Below are 13515 nucleotides of genomic sequence, written 5' to 3'. Positions count from 1 at the left end.
TCTTTCAAAACTTCTTCCAGCAAGGAGCGTTTCTTCCCAGCTTTTGTTGAGGTGTCACCTGGATTGAGAGGTGCTGCAGATCCCAGGATGAAAGGGTACGTGATCCTGTGGCCACGCTCACCCTTGTGTTGTTTTTCCAAGCTGGCTCAAGTTGACTTTGTTAATCTTTGGGCTGAGCACATTAATGAGCAGGATAACCCAGAGTCTGAAATCAATGAGTGCAGGTTATCCAGGGCTTGCAAACCAGAAAGTGTTGGAATGAGGGTGATTAGATAAAGGAGTGGCAAAAAGAAGGGAATGCAAATGGAGTGATTCATGGTTGTATGTGTGTGGATCACAAACCAACTGAACTCATTTTTTTTTGAAGAATCTCTAATTCTGAGTGTTCTTGGGTCATCATTGTCTTTTCCCACAGCTTTTGGTGGTCTTTCCATGCAGCCAACTGGATCTGCTCCCTATTTTTTTGACTTAGAGGCTCTGTCTGAAAGCATCTTTGTGTCAAATACAGATTGGTTTTTTTGGTGGGTTTAATAGTGGCATCTCATCCCACTACCTAAAGATGGTGTGGGAGGATGGTGGATTTTGGTTTCTCTTAGTTTTCCCTGCAGGAATGTTGGCTTTTCTTGAAAGAAATCCTTAGTTCTTCCCCATTTGTCCTGCCACAGGAGGAAGAGCAGGTAGGACAGTTCCCATTTGTTCTGCAGGAACAAATGTGTGCTCTTCCTGGGTTTGAGTTGGGCATTGCTAAGCCCCTGGAATGCTCTGATTTAGTCTCATATCCATGAGAAGTCATGGAGAAGGGAAAATCAGCCTCCATGAGGAGGCTCTGCACCTTCTCTGGGTGACTTCTTGGAGTGCAATGACTTAAGGGAAGCAAATGACCTTGGGCTCTTGGGGTTCCCAGGCTGAAATAAGGTTTATCTGCTCCAGCTGGAGCGGCACCTCTACTCCTGCACATTCCAGGTGTTCCACACAGCATTGCCCAGAGGAAGATTTCCCTTCTCCCCATGGACAGAACATGCCCTGTGCCACTCTGAGGTTCTTCAGGCTCACAGTCCAGTGCCCTGCTGTGATAAACATAATAATAACTTGTTTACATCCCTATTTTTTCTGGTGCTGCTTCCAGCTGGAGCAATGGAACCTGGTTAGACGGCTTTGCTTTCATTTCTGCTCCCAGTTCTTTTGGGAAGTTAATGATAAGAACAGCTCTGCTCTGGAAACAGGCTGGGAGAGGTGGGAGTGTTCAGCCTGGAGAAGAGAAGGCTCCAGGGAGACCTTAGAGCCTCTTCCAGTGCCTAAAGAGGCTCCAAGAGAGCTGGAGGGGGACTTTGGACAAGGGCCTGGAGGGACATGACAAGAGGGAATGGCTTCACACTACCAGAGTGGCAGAGTTAGATGGGATATTGGGAAGGAATTCTTCCCTGTGAGGGGGGTGAGGCCCTGGCACAGGTTGCCCAGAGAAATACTGGCTGCCCCATCCCTGGAAATGTCCAAGGCCAGGTTGGACAGGGCTTGGAACCACTTGGTCTGGGGGAAGGTGTCCCTGCCCATGGCAGAGGATGGAATTGGAACTGGATGATCTTCTAGGTCCCTTCCAACCCAAACCATTCCATGATTCTATGATAATAAAATCTCTCCATGAACCAAACCAAACTTTTCCAAGTTCTCCACAAAACATCTTGTAGACTGGAGTTTCTGTTAGTCCTTGTGACTCTTGAGGTGCTACTTCTGCTCCCACAGGAAAAGACAAAGGATTTCGTAACCATAAATCGAGATGAAGGGCATCGAGTGACTCAGATGTGGATCTCAAGGAATGTGTTTTTCTTTGGCATTTCAGAGCTGGAGCTCCTGAGAGATCTCCCACACTGGATTTTTATTAAAACATGGCAAAGTCTGGAGCAGGATCTCTGGACAGGATCTCTGCCTCTCTCATTTAGAGAAGGCTCTTGAGGCATCAAATGCTCAGCCCTTAGGGTAGATCACATCTCTGATAGGTTTATCTCCTCACTGTGATGATTTCATCCTGGAGGTTCAGATGGTATCTCCACTCTTTAATTTCCAAGCCTCTCCCCATCAGGCTTTGAAGAAATTCTTCCTTTTTTTTTTTTTTTTTTTTTTTTTTTTGAGCAACTGATAACTCAGCTTTAGATGGAAACAGCTTGAGAAAGTCTTATTCTTTGCTAATATTTCACCAAGATCAACAAGCACCAGCTCCAAGGTCCAGCATTTGTAGACACACAGAGGCGGATTTTGGGAGCTGTTGTCCTTCTCCTTTTTGCCGAGACAGGAAAAATTCCCGTGTGCTTGCACTCTGCTGGAATTTGGTTTGCAGCAGTTACAGGTCTCTTCACAACTGCCTTGGCACATGGCTCCAGTCATTCCTCGAGTCCACTTCCTTTGGAAAATTCCACTGCCACTGAAGGAAAACTCAGTGCTGACGCAATCCCAGCTTTCCTGCGAGAAACTCAAAGGCTTTTAAGTCATGGCTGGACTTTCCTCTTGGAGCAAACTGAGCTGTAAAATGTGGCCAGAAGAGCAACCCTGGAGCCAGGCTGACGTCACCACTGGCCGTGGGTGATAAGGTTTGCGTTCCCTGTGGGAGCTGCGTCCCACAGGAGGGGGAAGGAAGGACAGAAGCACTTTCCCCAGGAAGCTTGTTTTCCCCTCTAAGATTAGAAATGCTTTGGCAGCATTTGCATAATACATGAGAAGAGCAGCAAAGGCTGTGCAGGTCTGCTTTGCCCTCTCCAATCCTTGTTGAGTTCGGGGTTTATTTGGGAGCTGGGTTTCTTTGGGAGCTGGAGCGCGTGCGGTCAGGAGCTGGATGACCTACACCGTGCTGCCAGCTGGAGCTGTCTCTGTTCCTCCTCTCCTTGCCAAGTTCAGCTGAAGCCATGTTCAACTTCAGTTCTCCTCTTGATTGCTGTCATTAAATTCCAGCCAAAGAGGCATCAATGCATTCGATCTGGAAAATAAAGCTTTTAGTTATTTTAAAGGAAAAATGGGCTTCGGAAGTAGCGAAGCTCTGCAGCCCTTGCTGGTGCCTGGCTGATCCTTGGGGCTCTGGGAGGAAATGAAGGTGCTTTTGGTCAGTCTGTCTTGTCTGTTATTCCCTCTAATTTACTTTTTTTAAACTTTGTGGCATAGACTTACGTTGTGGTTTAACCCCCCAGCCAAAACCAGCCTAATTAAGGAGTTAATTCTGAAATACTGGAAATGTTTCCTAAAAACTGCAATTTGGTAAAAAGGAGTTTGGGATTAACATGTGGATTTTTTGCCAGCCCCCCTCTCCATGCTGAAACCTCCTGTGTGAGGTTTGCCTGCAGCCTGGGAAACTGCTGAGGATGAGGATGAACTCATGAGGTGATCCCATGGCTCACCTCATGGTGAGCCAGGACACAGCCGGGATTCTTCCCTCCTTCCCTCCTCTTCTTCATGATTCAGCTCCTGCAGCTAGTCAGACCTTGCTGGTTGGACTCAGTGACCCAGCAGTGAAACATTCTTATTTTTTAATTTATTGAATTAAGGAGTTGGGAACTCCAACAAGCACCAGATCCATCACAAGGCAGGAAGGAAAAACTGCCTGTTTGCAAGAGTGAAAGCGAGGAGAAAACCTCCCCCTTGTCATCTTCCAACAGTGTCTTCAGTGGAACTGCAGGCTGTATTGGGATGTTCCTCTTGGCAGTGACTCCAGCTCACTTTCAGCTCTGACTCCAGAATTCCACTAGGGAAGTGGAGCCGAGCAGCACTAGCTCCCAGTTCCTCATTTTAGGTTGAAGAAGTTTATTTGGTGATACCACACGTTGGGAACGCAGGCAGCTCTTGAGGAAAGGCTTTGAAAATGTCCCGACACAAGCATCATCTTCCTTGTCTGTAGTGTATTTAGTACTGAGTGAAAAAGCCAAGCATATCCCAAAATGAGGCTCTCTGTTGTGGTTTTCCCAGGGAAAAAAACCTTTCCTCCAGAAAGTGACTTCATCCAGAGAGCATTGCATCAAACCAAGTAATAGGTGCAAGTAATGAGATTTGCTTTCAGAGTCATTATTGCTCCAAGCTGAGGAGTTCAGCCTAAGTTGTTCCCACGTGGAGTTGGAGCTGAGCTCCAGCTCCCTGGATGGGCTGTTGGATGTGAATATGAGTTGGTTTTTAGGAAGATAATAAATTCTGTAGGAGATTTTTCTTTCTGAAAATTGTTGCAGGAGGGAGTTAAGCCTGAGAGGGACAAGGTTGTTCATTAGTTCATGGAATCATGGAATACCCTGAGTGGGAAGGGACCCACAAGGATCATCAAATCCAAATACTGGCCCTGCACAGGACACTCCAAAATCACACCATGTCCTTGAGAGTGTTGTCCAAGTGTTCCTTGAGCTCTGTCAGCCTTGGGGCCATGACTGCTGCCCTGTGGATCCTGTTCAGTGCCTGACCACCCTCTGGGGGAAGAACCTTTCCCTGATATCCAACCTAACCCTCCCCTGGCACAGTTTTTGGCTTTCACAAACCTGGACACTGCAGGAAAAGCTTCTCCACAGGTTTTACCCAGATCTTTAGATGGATGATGCCTCTCTGCCCTCCTGTGCCAGCAGAAAATCCCTTCTGCACCTCCCAAAGCTGCAGGCAGCGATCCCTTAGGAAGGGACATTGGATCAGGATATTAGAGCATTGTCCATGACATTCTCGCATGGTTTTCTTCTCCTCCTTTCCTTGCTGTTTATCCTGCTGCTTGATCCAAGGTGTGCAGGCTGTTCCCAACCTTCTTTTTCTTCCTTCTCTGCACTTAGTTGATTTGAGGATATTCCAGAGGTCAAAATGGCTTCAAAATGAGTTTGTAAACTGGAAGTTTGTAAACAGGTGCTAGAAGGAGACCTTGGCCCCAGCTATGACTGTTTAGTGTTATTAGGGAGAAGCAATACGTCCAGTGTGTCTCAACCCCATATTCAGGGTTGTAGTCTTCCTCCACGATTAAATACTCATGGGGTTGTGGCTGTAACGTGGGAAACTTGACCATCCCACTGCAAATATCATGTACTGAGTTAAATAGTGTGTGTTGAAGCAGTGTTGGAAAGGGTGAGGATGGAATGAATAATGCTGAGCCATAGCCCTGCCTGGGACTCCCTGACCAGGCAGTTCTGCGTGTTAGACATAATCGTCCTCTTTTGAAGCTGGAATGAGATTTGTGGGAGAGGTGAAGGTGAAAGAAGAGTTTCTCCTCATGTAAAATTGTGAATATACTGAGGTAGATATGGGACAAAGAGTAAAATTGCCTTTATATCAGCAAAGATAAGGAAAGAGTCGGATGCTGGATTTTTAGGTCAGCATATCCAAGTTCTGGAGTCAGGAGGTGGTAACACTGCCAGCAAGGAGGGGATGAGGCTCCTTGGTGACTAGTGAAGCCTTCAAAGGGATGAACGGGCTACTAATGAAGAGCTTTAATTATCCTGTTGTCTGTTGAAGTGTTGAGGCAAGAAGCAGAGTCCCTGGAATTATTAGAAAACTTGGAGGAGGCTTTTTTATCTCAAAAGGTAGAGGAAGTTGGGTGGGGAGTGGTTACTTCAGTCGTGTGACTAATGGGGTGGTACTGGCTGAAGCCAGCCATAGAAAGGGCCTTTCCTCCCCCAAATTCTCACAGAGTTAATTGTTTGGAGAAAAGGAACAAACACATCACTGTCCTGGTAATTTGGTGAGTGCAACACATTTCATAAAGCTTTATTCCAGCACAAACTTTGCCTAAAACCCAGGGAAGAAGGTCAGAAGCAGGTGATTGAGGAGTTGAGTGCAGGTTACGGAGGGCAAGGAAAAATTCCAAGTTAAATTACCCAGAGATAAGAAAGGTAATAAAGTCTTGGCCTGAAGAAACTCATCCTGGAGAACTTAAGGAAGTGTCTGGTGCAGGTCCTGAAACGTTAGCCCTGGATTATTTTCAGAGAATTGGAGAGGAGAAGGGAAACCTGGAGAACCAAATAAGGGGAAATGGGAGTAGAACCCTTAAAAGGGAAGCGAGAAGATGGAGGGTGTCTGGCCTGACTGGTCACATCCTCATGGTTATCAACAACATGTTTGGTGGTGTTTATAAGCACCTGGAGAATAATCCAGTGATAAATCAGCCATGATGAGCTGCTTTATGCTCAGGTGAGGGAGGAACCATTCCCTTCAGAAGGGTGAGAGGAGGTCACTGTGCTTTGGCCTGTGACACAGCCCCACAAGATGTCCTGATAAGGGAATTGTAGAATAATTCAGGCTGAATCTCAGAAGAGTGACTCTTCTCTCCATTGTACTGGGAGCTGCCTGGCAGGATGGGGCTGCTCCATCTCTACAGGTTCAGGAAGAACCAGATTTCCCATTCCCTTCCCTCTTGCTTGTGTCCATTCCTTCGAGGCCAAAAGCTGAACCTGAAATCAGCTGGGAGGTCACTATTTGGTCAGTGTGACAAAGAAGTTCATAAAACTGTAGTTTTGCAGATACTGGTTTACAAATTGAGAGTTGTTCTAACACTTTATCACCCAAAAATGATGCTGGACATTCTGCAATGGAGGTTAAGCTGGTACTACTATGAGAGATGAATTTCTGGGGTATTTTCATGGCCCTGTGTATCTATTTATATGTTTTATTACAATATATTTATGATATCTTTTCCTGGATCCTTGTTTATCTTCCTTTATAAACCTTATACACCTCCCTCAGAATCCCAGCTGCTTGACTCCTCTTTGTTTTCCAGCCGTCAGCCTGAGCCACCAAAGAAGGACAAGGAGTCGGCCGCGCTCGGCACGGCCCAGTCGAAGCGGGCGGACGAGTGGAAGGATCCCTGGCGCCGATCCAAGTCCCCCAAAAAGAAACTCGGTGTGTCCGTGTCCCCCAGCCGTGCTCGGAGGCGCCGGAAAACCTCTGCTTCCTCAGCTTCTGCCTCTGGCTCCTCCAGGTGAGGGAGGGTAGAGAGCCTGGCACATCCATTAGCGTGTCCAGGAGTTGGATGTGGCCGACTCAGGATCAGGGAAGGTGTTGAGGTGTTTGGAACAGGTTGCCCAGAGAGGTCGTGGATTCCCCATCCTTGGAAGTGTTCAAGGCCAGGTCGGACGGGGCTTGGAGCAACCTGGGATAGTGGAAGGTGTCCCTGCCCACACCTGGGAGTAGAACTGGACGTATCCTTAAGGTCCTTTCCAAGTCAACCCATTCCATGATTTTATGTTTGGGAAAGCAGTTCAAGAGCTGCTGTTCAGTAACACCTATGGACATGTAGTGACATGAAATCCAAAAGGGGCAGGGAAAACCGTGGAAGCTGTGCTGTGACCTGTAGGAAGAAGTAAGTCCTTGGAAAAGCCATTTTTCAGATCCATTAGACCTGGATGCAGTGTGGATGTTACTGCCCTTACATCTAGTAACTGATCTAGATGAAAACTGACCTTAATAGGTGCACAAACAGCTGGAAGCTGTAAAAATTGGAGCTTGGTCACTCCAGGAGAGATGGAGAGATGAGGTGAGCCCACTCCACTAAGAGCGTGTTGATGCTACTAGGAAAAATTGGGGCTGTGGAGATTTGACAGAGCCTTAGAGGCTGGAGTGGGACTTGGAAACCAACAGGTGTAAAACAAGACAAAAAACAGCTTTCAGAAAGAAACTCCCTGAATCCAGGAGCGTCGAGGCAGAAGCTGGATCTGTTTTCTTTGAGTGCTTGAACTTGAAGCTCTTGAAAAAAGGGGGAGAAGTATCCCAGAGGAATGAGGAACATACTTAATTGGAGATAGGGATCTAAAAGCCAAAGCCCTCCTAAAGCAGATTTTCTTGCTGGGATCACTGCACCTGAGGCTTTTCTGTTTTCCCTGACCTGTCAGGGGATTGTCTGGTGAAAAGGCATAAAAATGTGTGGAAGCAGTTCCCAAAAAGGATGGAAAATCAATAAGGAGGGAAGGCTTATTTAAGGGTGCAAAGAGGATTGGAATAAGAGGATCTTCCCTTAATGAAAAGGGGGAGCTGAGGATAGGCTGCAGTCCTGACAGGAGGAGAAGACAGGTAGTTTTTGGAGCAGAACTTGGAAAGAACATACGTGGAGACTCAGGTCTCAGAGGACTTTTTAAGAGGTTATAAATTTTAAATGTTTTTGTTTCAGGTCCTCTTCTCGTTCATCCACCTATTCTGGTTCAGGCTCCTCACGATCTCGCTCCAGATCATCTTCCTACAGCTCTTACTCCAGTCGCTCCTCGAGGCACAGCTCTTTCTCAGGCAGCAGGTCCAGGTAATGGCTCCTGGGATTTGGAACCAATGGAAAACTGGTTTTCTAACCACTCCTTTTTGCTGCTACTTAAAAACAAATAACAAGCTCTTGAAATAATCCATTCAAACCACTTCCCTGAGTGAGGGAGGCTGCCAATGTGGATGTTGGATGAAGGAGATCCATCAGCCACCTCCTCCTCTCCTCAGTCCTCCCACCCACGAGCGTGGTGCTGTTGTGGCTGGGCCCTTTCCCATGCCTCTGGTAAATTAACATTCCCATCATTTGCATTTTATGACTGGAAGAAGTTCACCAACATCTCTTTTCTATGGCACTGGAATTTCTATTTCAAGAGGCAAATCACATTTCTTTATTAAAGCAGTTGTGTCTTGTGATAGTCCTGACACTTCAAAGCAGCAATTCAGTGTCCCAGGCTGATTAAACAAACAGAGGGATGTTTATTCCTCTGCAACTTCCTTACCCCTGCAGACAGTTTCCCAAGTCTGGAATATACATAGTAGAAGAACTGGCTCCCTGGATAGGCACCTCTTCAGGGCTCAAATCACACAGAGTGGATCACAAGAGACCTGGTTTCTCCTAGGAAAGGCTCAGGTGGAAGCTGATCTCACCTGGAGAGCAGTCTGACCTTCCCCCATCCACCCCATTCTGGGCTCTGCTCCCTGCAGGACAGTGCCAGGTGTAGGTGACCCACTTGGGCCTCTTCCTGAATGTAGGAGAGTGAGGAACACCCTGGTCCCTAACTGTTCTCCAGAAGGCCTGTCATCCAGATGTCCAGCTTTCTGAGGTACTGGCATGCAACAGAGGGACTTCCAGTCTTGGCAGTGGGATGAATCACCTGAGCACATGTTGTGTCCTGCCAGTGGCTCAGCTCAGGTCAGTCCTGGGCTTAGAAACAGCTCCTGCCCTTTGATTTGTTGCCTTTGAGATGCACCACATTTTTCACCTTGTGTTAAATATTAGATTTAGGTGTATTTTTTGTGTCTTTCTCCCAAGCTTTTTAGGGTTTTGCTGCTGTTTAAAGGATAAACTGCACTAGGAATTACAGGGCATAAAGCAGGTTGAGGCAATTCATGCTGAACTTGCAAGTCAAAATTGTACTTATTTTCCCGTAGGCATTCTCCCTAAGGAGAGAATCCAGAGAGTGCGGAAACAGCCTCAGGTGTTGGTGTGGAATACCTGCAGTGCCTTTCTTCCAGCTGACCCTATTTTTTCCTTTTGTTTTCTTCTTTTACCACTGTTTGATGACACAAGTTAAGTTTTGTTGAAGAGTCCAAATACAAAACAAGTTTAAGCTCAGGACTTCCTGGCGAGGAAGGAGTGGTGTCAAAATGCACCGAAAGCCAGTAAAACCTCTTGCCATCCCAGAGACTGAGCTGAGTGATGTCTTTTTCCTCCTAGATCACGGTCCTTCTCATCTTCTCCCTCTCCTTCTCCAACACCATCTCCACACAAGCCACTGGCGAAGGCTAAAGGGGAGTTATTGCCACCTCCTGGGAAAGGGTAAGGCTTCATCTCCCTCTGGATACCCCAATGCAGAGTCCAGCAAGAGCCTAATCCCCCAGTCAGACCCTTCTGACCTTCAGTGGCCTTAGGCTGAAGGAGGGCAGGGTTAGGAGGGATACTGGGAAGGAATTCTTCCCTGTGAGGGTGGGGAGGCCCTGGCACAGGTTACCAGAGAAGCTGGAGCTGCCCCATCCCTGGAAGTGTCCAAGGCCAGGTTGGACAGGGCTTGGAGCAACCTGGTCTAGTGGAAGGTGTCCCTGCCCATGGCAGGGGGTGGAACAAGATGATATTTCAAGTCTTTTCCAACCCAAACTGTCCTGGGATTCTACAACCTGGTTGGCAGCTGAAGGAAGAAATGAAAGATGCAAAATAGAACCTGCATAGAAGAGTGTTTAACTTGGCGTATTTAATTAAATAATGACACTTTAACTTACTAAATACGAGTTAAGCTGTACAAGTATCCTTAAGTATTACATGTATATATGAGTGTTTAAACATATGCCTGATTTACTGCTTAAACTGTGTGTGCAGATATATTTACACAGCAGCTCTATGAGAGTTTTATTCATTACTGTGGCTTTGGTTAATCCACAGCCTTAGAATAAAGAAATGGTTCAGCTTCATCAGCTTTTAACACTGGAATACAAATGAAAACAGGACTATGAAGGTGGTTTTGGCACATTATGACAGTGCTCCTGCTCTTTTAAATTCCTGAAATTGCTATTTCACAAACTCTACAATAGTAAATTACAGATATGTCGGAGGGTGACACAACACCATAGTGATGTCACCTCTTTTAAGGTGACCTGCAAATAAGTGACACCATGGGAATCCCCCTAAATTCTCCAGAATATGGGACAGTCCCCTTTGCCACACTTTTTGTACCTTATTAACCTGGGGGTTTGGGGTTTTTTTCCTTCTCCACTCAGGGCTCAGCCCTCAGAGGCCTCGTTCAGCACCTGCAGCAATGCCTTTGCATCCTCCCAGTGCTCCTGCAGTGCTGGTTTGGTAACACCACAGCACTAGGACAAGGATTATTTACACTAGATAACATGGCTTGTGCTTAATCCTGTGTTCTGTAGGGGATAAATGCAGATATTGAGCACAAGAGGAAGAATTAACAGTGTCTTTGTGCAGACAACCACCTCCCTGATTAATCAGTGCTGGGATGTACCGGTGCCTAAAGGGAACTGGAGAAGGACTTTGGACAAGGGCCTGGAGTGCCAGGACATGGGGTAATGGCTTCCCACTGCCAGAGGCAGGGTTAGATTGGATATTGGGGAGGAATTCTTCCCTGTGAGGGTGGTGAGGCCCTGGCACAGGTTGCCCAGAGAAGCTGTGGCTGCCCCATCCCTGGAAGTGTTCGAGGCCAGGTTGGACAGAGCTTGGAGCAGGAAGGTGTCCCTGCTCCTGCCAGGGAGATGGAACTGGATGGGCATTAAGGTCTCTTCCAACCCATACCATTCCATGATCATATGTTGAGCAGTATCCAGCTGTCAGAGCAGAGGTTGGAGTGCTCTGAGCCCTGAACTGAGCAGCACTGAAGAGCCACAGTGATTCCCATCTCACATAGTGGGTGCTAAATAGTGCAGTGTTATTCCCATCCAGTTTTCTACATGGAAACACAACCCAAGGGGTGGATCCAAGGGATATTTGCACACACAGGCTCTTGTGCATCCTCCTGATCTGTGTGATGGAGTGAAAAAGATCATTTTTTCATTAACTGTGTGTGTTTCATTCTTAAGCCTGACTGGCAGATTTTAAGTAGGTGTATGTGTTTGGGATAAAAATGCATGGAATCAGTAGGATAAGAAACAGTGATTCACACAGTCTACTTCAGGAGTTAATTTACAAGTCAAATATCTCCCAAATTGCCTGTTTTGTAGAAATTTGAAAAGGTGAATTGAATATGGGAAACAAGTCTTCAGGGAAATCTGTGTTGTTTGTGTTTTAGTGAAATAGCCAGCTGTCTGTAGCTGCAGGAATTACATCTAGGCCACGTTGGATTCAGCTTGGAGCAACCTGGTCTAGTAGAATTTGTCCCTGCCCATGACAAGGGGTGGAATGAGATGAGTTTTAGGGTCCATTCCATAGTCAATATAACGTTGATCAACAACAAACCTGAGCACATCTCATTGCTTCTGAGGATATGGTTTGTACCTACTGACTTTGATCACACACGTGAAAATTGTCATTTTTACAGTGACAAATCTGTGAAGAAACTCACTGCCCTTCCAGTCCCTCAGCCACTCACTAAAATTACAACAGCTGCTCCAGAGCCAGCCAAGCCAGGGGATAATCGGGAGGCAAGAAGGAAGGAACGTCAGACACGGACTCCACCCAGGAGGTAAGAGAGCTGCGGGTGGAGTGAGCCTTGATCTCCTGGAAGATACAGCAAATCTAGGGTTCTTCTCCAGAGTACCACCAGGGCTCTTCCATGTTACAGGATAAATCCATTTCCTGGGGCAGGGAGGGAATGGGAAGAGAGGGAAGGAGTAGGGGGGTGAGGTGAATGTTTGTCACAGCAAGTGGCTCCTGCCTCTGAAGGTGAGGGGGATGAAGTAGGTGGAAAAATTAATTGTGTCAAAAACAGGGCTTGGAGTGGGGGGAAAAAAGGCAATTTTGAGAGCTGCTGGTTGTGGAGGTGGTACAGCGAGGAAAAAGGTATATTTGGTCAGAGACAGATCTAATGGGATGCGGGGTCGAGCTTTGTGTTGGGTTTGGACCCTCTTTATTCTAAATATGTGCAGGGAGTATTTCTGTGTGGTCGTGGGAGCATCCAGCAGTTCCACAGGAGCAGAGGAGGGAAAACTCCACTGCCTTCACTGTCCCAGTACACATCTTGCTGGCTCCCTGCCCTGCTTTCCCTTCCTGCCTTCATCTTATGTGACTCAAATATTCCAAGTGAAAGAGCAATGTGGTACCTCTGTGTCTGGTCTGTGGAAGCAACAATTTGGTCTGTAAGAAATGTATTTCCTAGAAATATCTGTTTTATGAGTACACAAGGAGCCTGGGAATGTTTCATGCCTGCAGTAAGGCATGTGTGGTTTTCTTGGATCATGGGAGATTTTTGAAGATGGGTCTAAGTCTGTTTTCCACTCAGGTTTTCAGAAGCATCCCAAGTCAGTTCTTAATTTTCCATGGCATTGGATCTCCTCCTTCTTCCCAGAGGCTGAGGGCCTGGGCTGTGCAGTTCTGTCTCCACTGATGAAAACTGATGATGACAGTTTCTTTTCTCTAGAAACTCTATCAGTTCTAGTTTCTGTTTCTCTTTCTTTAGTTAATGATTAATATTCATCTTAGATGTTTTTAGCCACCTTCCCTTTATTCCAATCTTGGATTTTCAGGGTGTTTTTTTTCATGCTTATACCCACTGCCCTACACTCTCCACATGACAAAACAACTCTATTTATTTTAGGACTGATGTTCTAGTCCCAAAAATGTGTAGGGTTATTTGTACAGCCTGAAACACGAGATATCCTACTGCATTACACAGTTAGAAATTCTAGTTTGTAGGAAGCTGTCCTGGGATAGAGTGAATTTTCTTTTTAGTGTCTGGTGTGTTTTGGATTTAGGATGAGAATAATGTTGATAACATGGATGTTTTGGTTGTTGCTCAGTAGCTCACCCTAAGTCAAGGACTTTTGAGTTTCCCATGCTCAGGAAGGAGGGAGCACGACCAGGACAGCTGACCCAAACTGACCATAGGGATATTCCACACCACAGAACATCATTCCCAGTGTATAAACTGGGGGAGGTGGCTGGAAGAGGCCAATCACTGCTCAGGGCAT

At 46.5% G+C, this 13515-nt stretch overlaps 1 protein-coding gene across 8 annotated transcripts in view; it reads left to right on the top strand.

Annotated features, from left to right (window-relative positions):
* Nucleotides 1–13515, top strand: part of ZC3H18 (zinc finger CCCH-type containing 18) — a 46348-nt gene that overhangs the window by 24033 nt on the left and 8800 nt on the right. For all 8 annotated transcript variants that reach the window (XM_027646923.1, XM_027646921.1, XM_027646925.1 and 5 more), the window contains 4 exons: nt 6713–6913; nt 8099–8224; nt 9620–9721; nt 11928–12071. In XM_027646923.1, the coding sequence (XP_027502724.1) occupies nt 6713–6913; nt 8099–8224; nt 9620–9721; nt 11928–12071 (573 nt within the window). The remainder of the gene's footprint in view (nt 1–6712; nt 6914–8098; nt 8225–9619; nt 9722–11927; nt 12072–13515) is intronic.

Source organism: Corapipo altera, unplaced genomic scaffold (assembly GCF_003945725.1).
Source record: "Corapipo altera isolate COAL_440 unplaced genomic scaffold, ASM394572v1 62, whole genome shotgun sequence".
NCBI classification, from domain to species: Eukaryota; Metazoa; Chordata; class Aves; order Passeriformes; family Pipridae; genus Corapipo; species Corapipo altera.
This window is presented reverse-complemented; position numbering and strand designations above follow the sequence as displayed.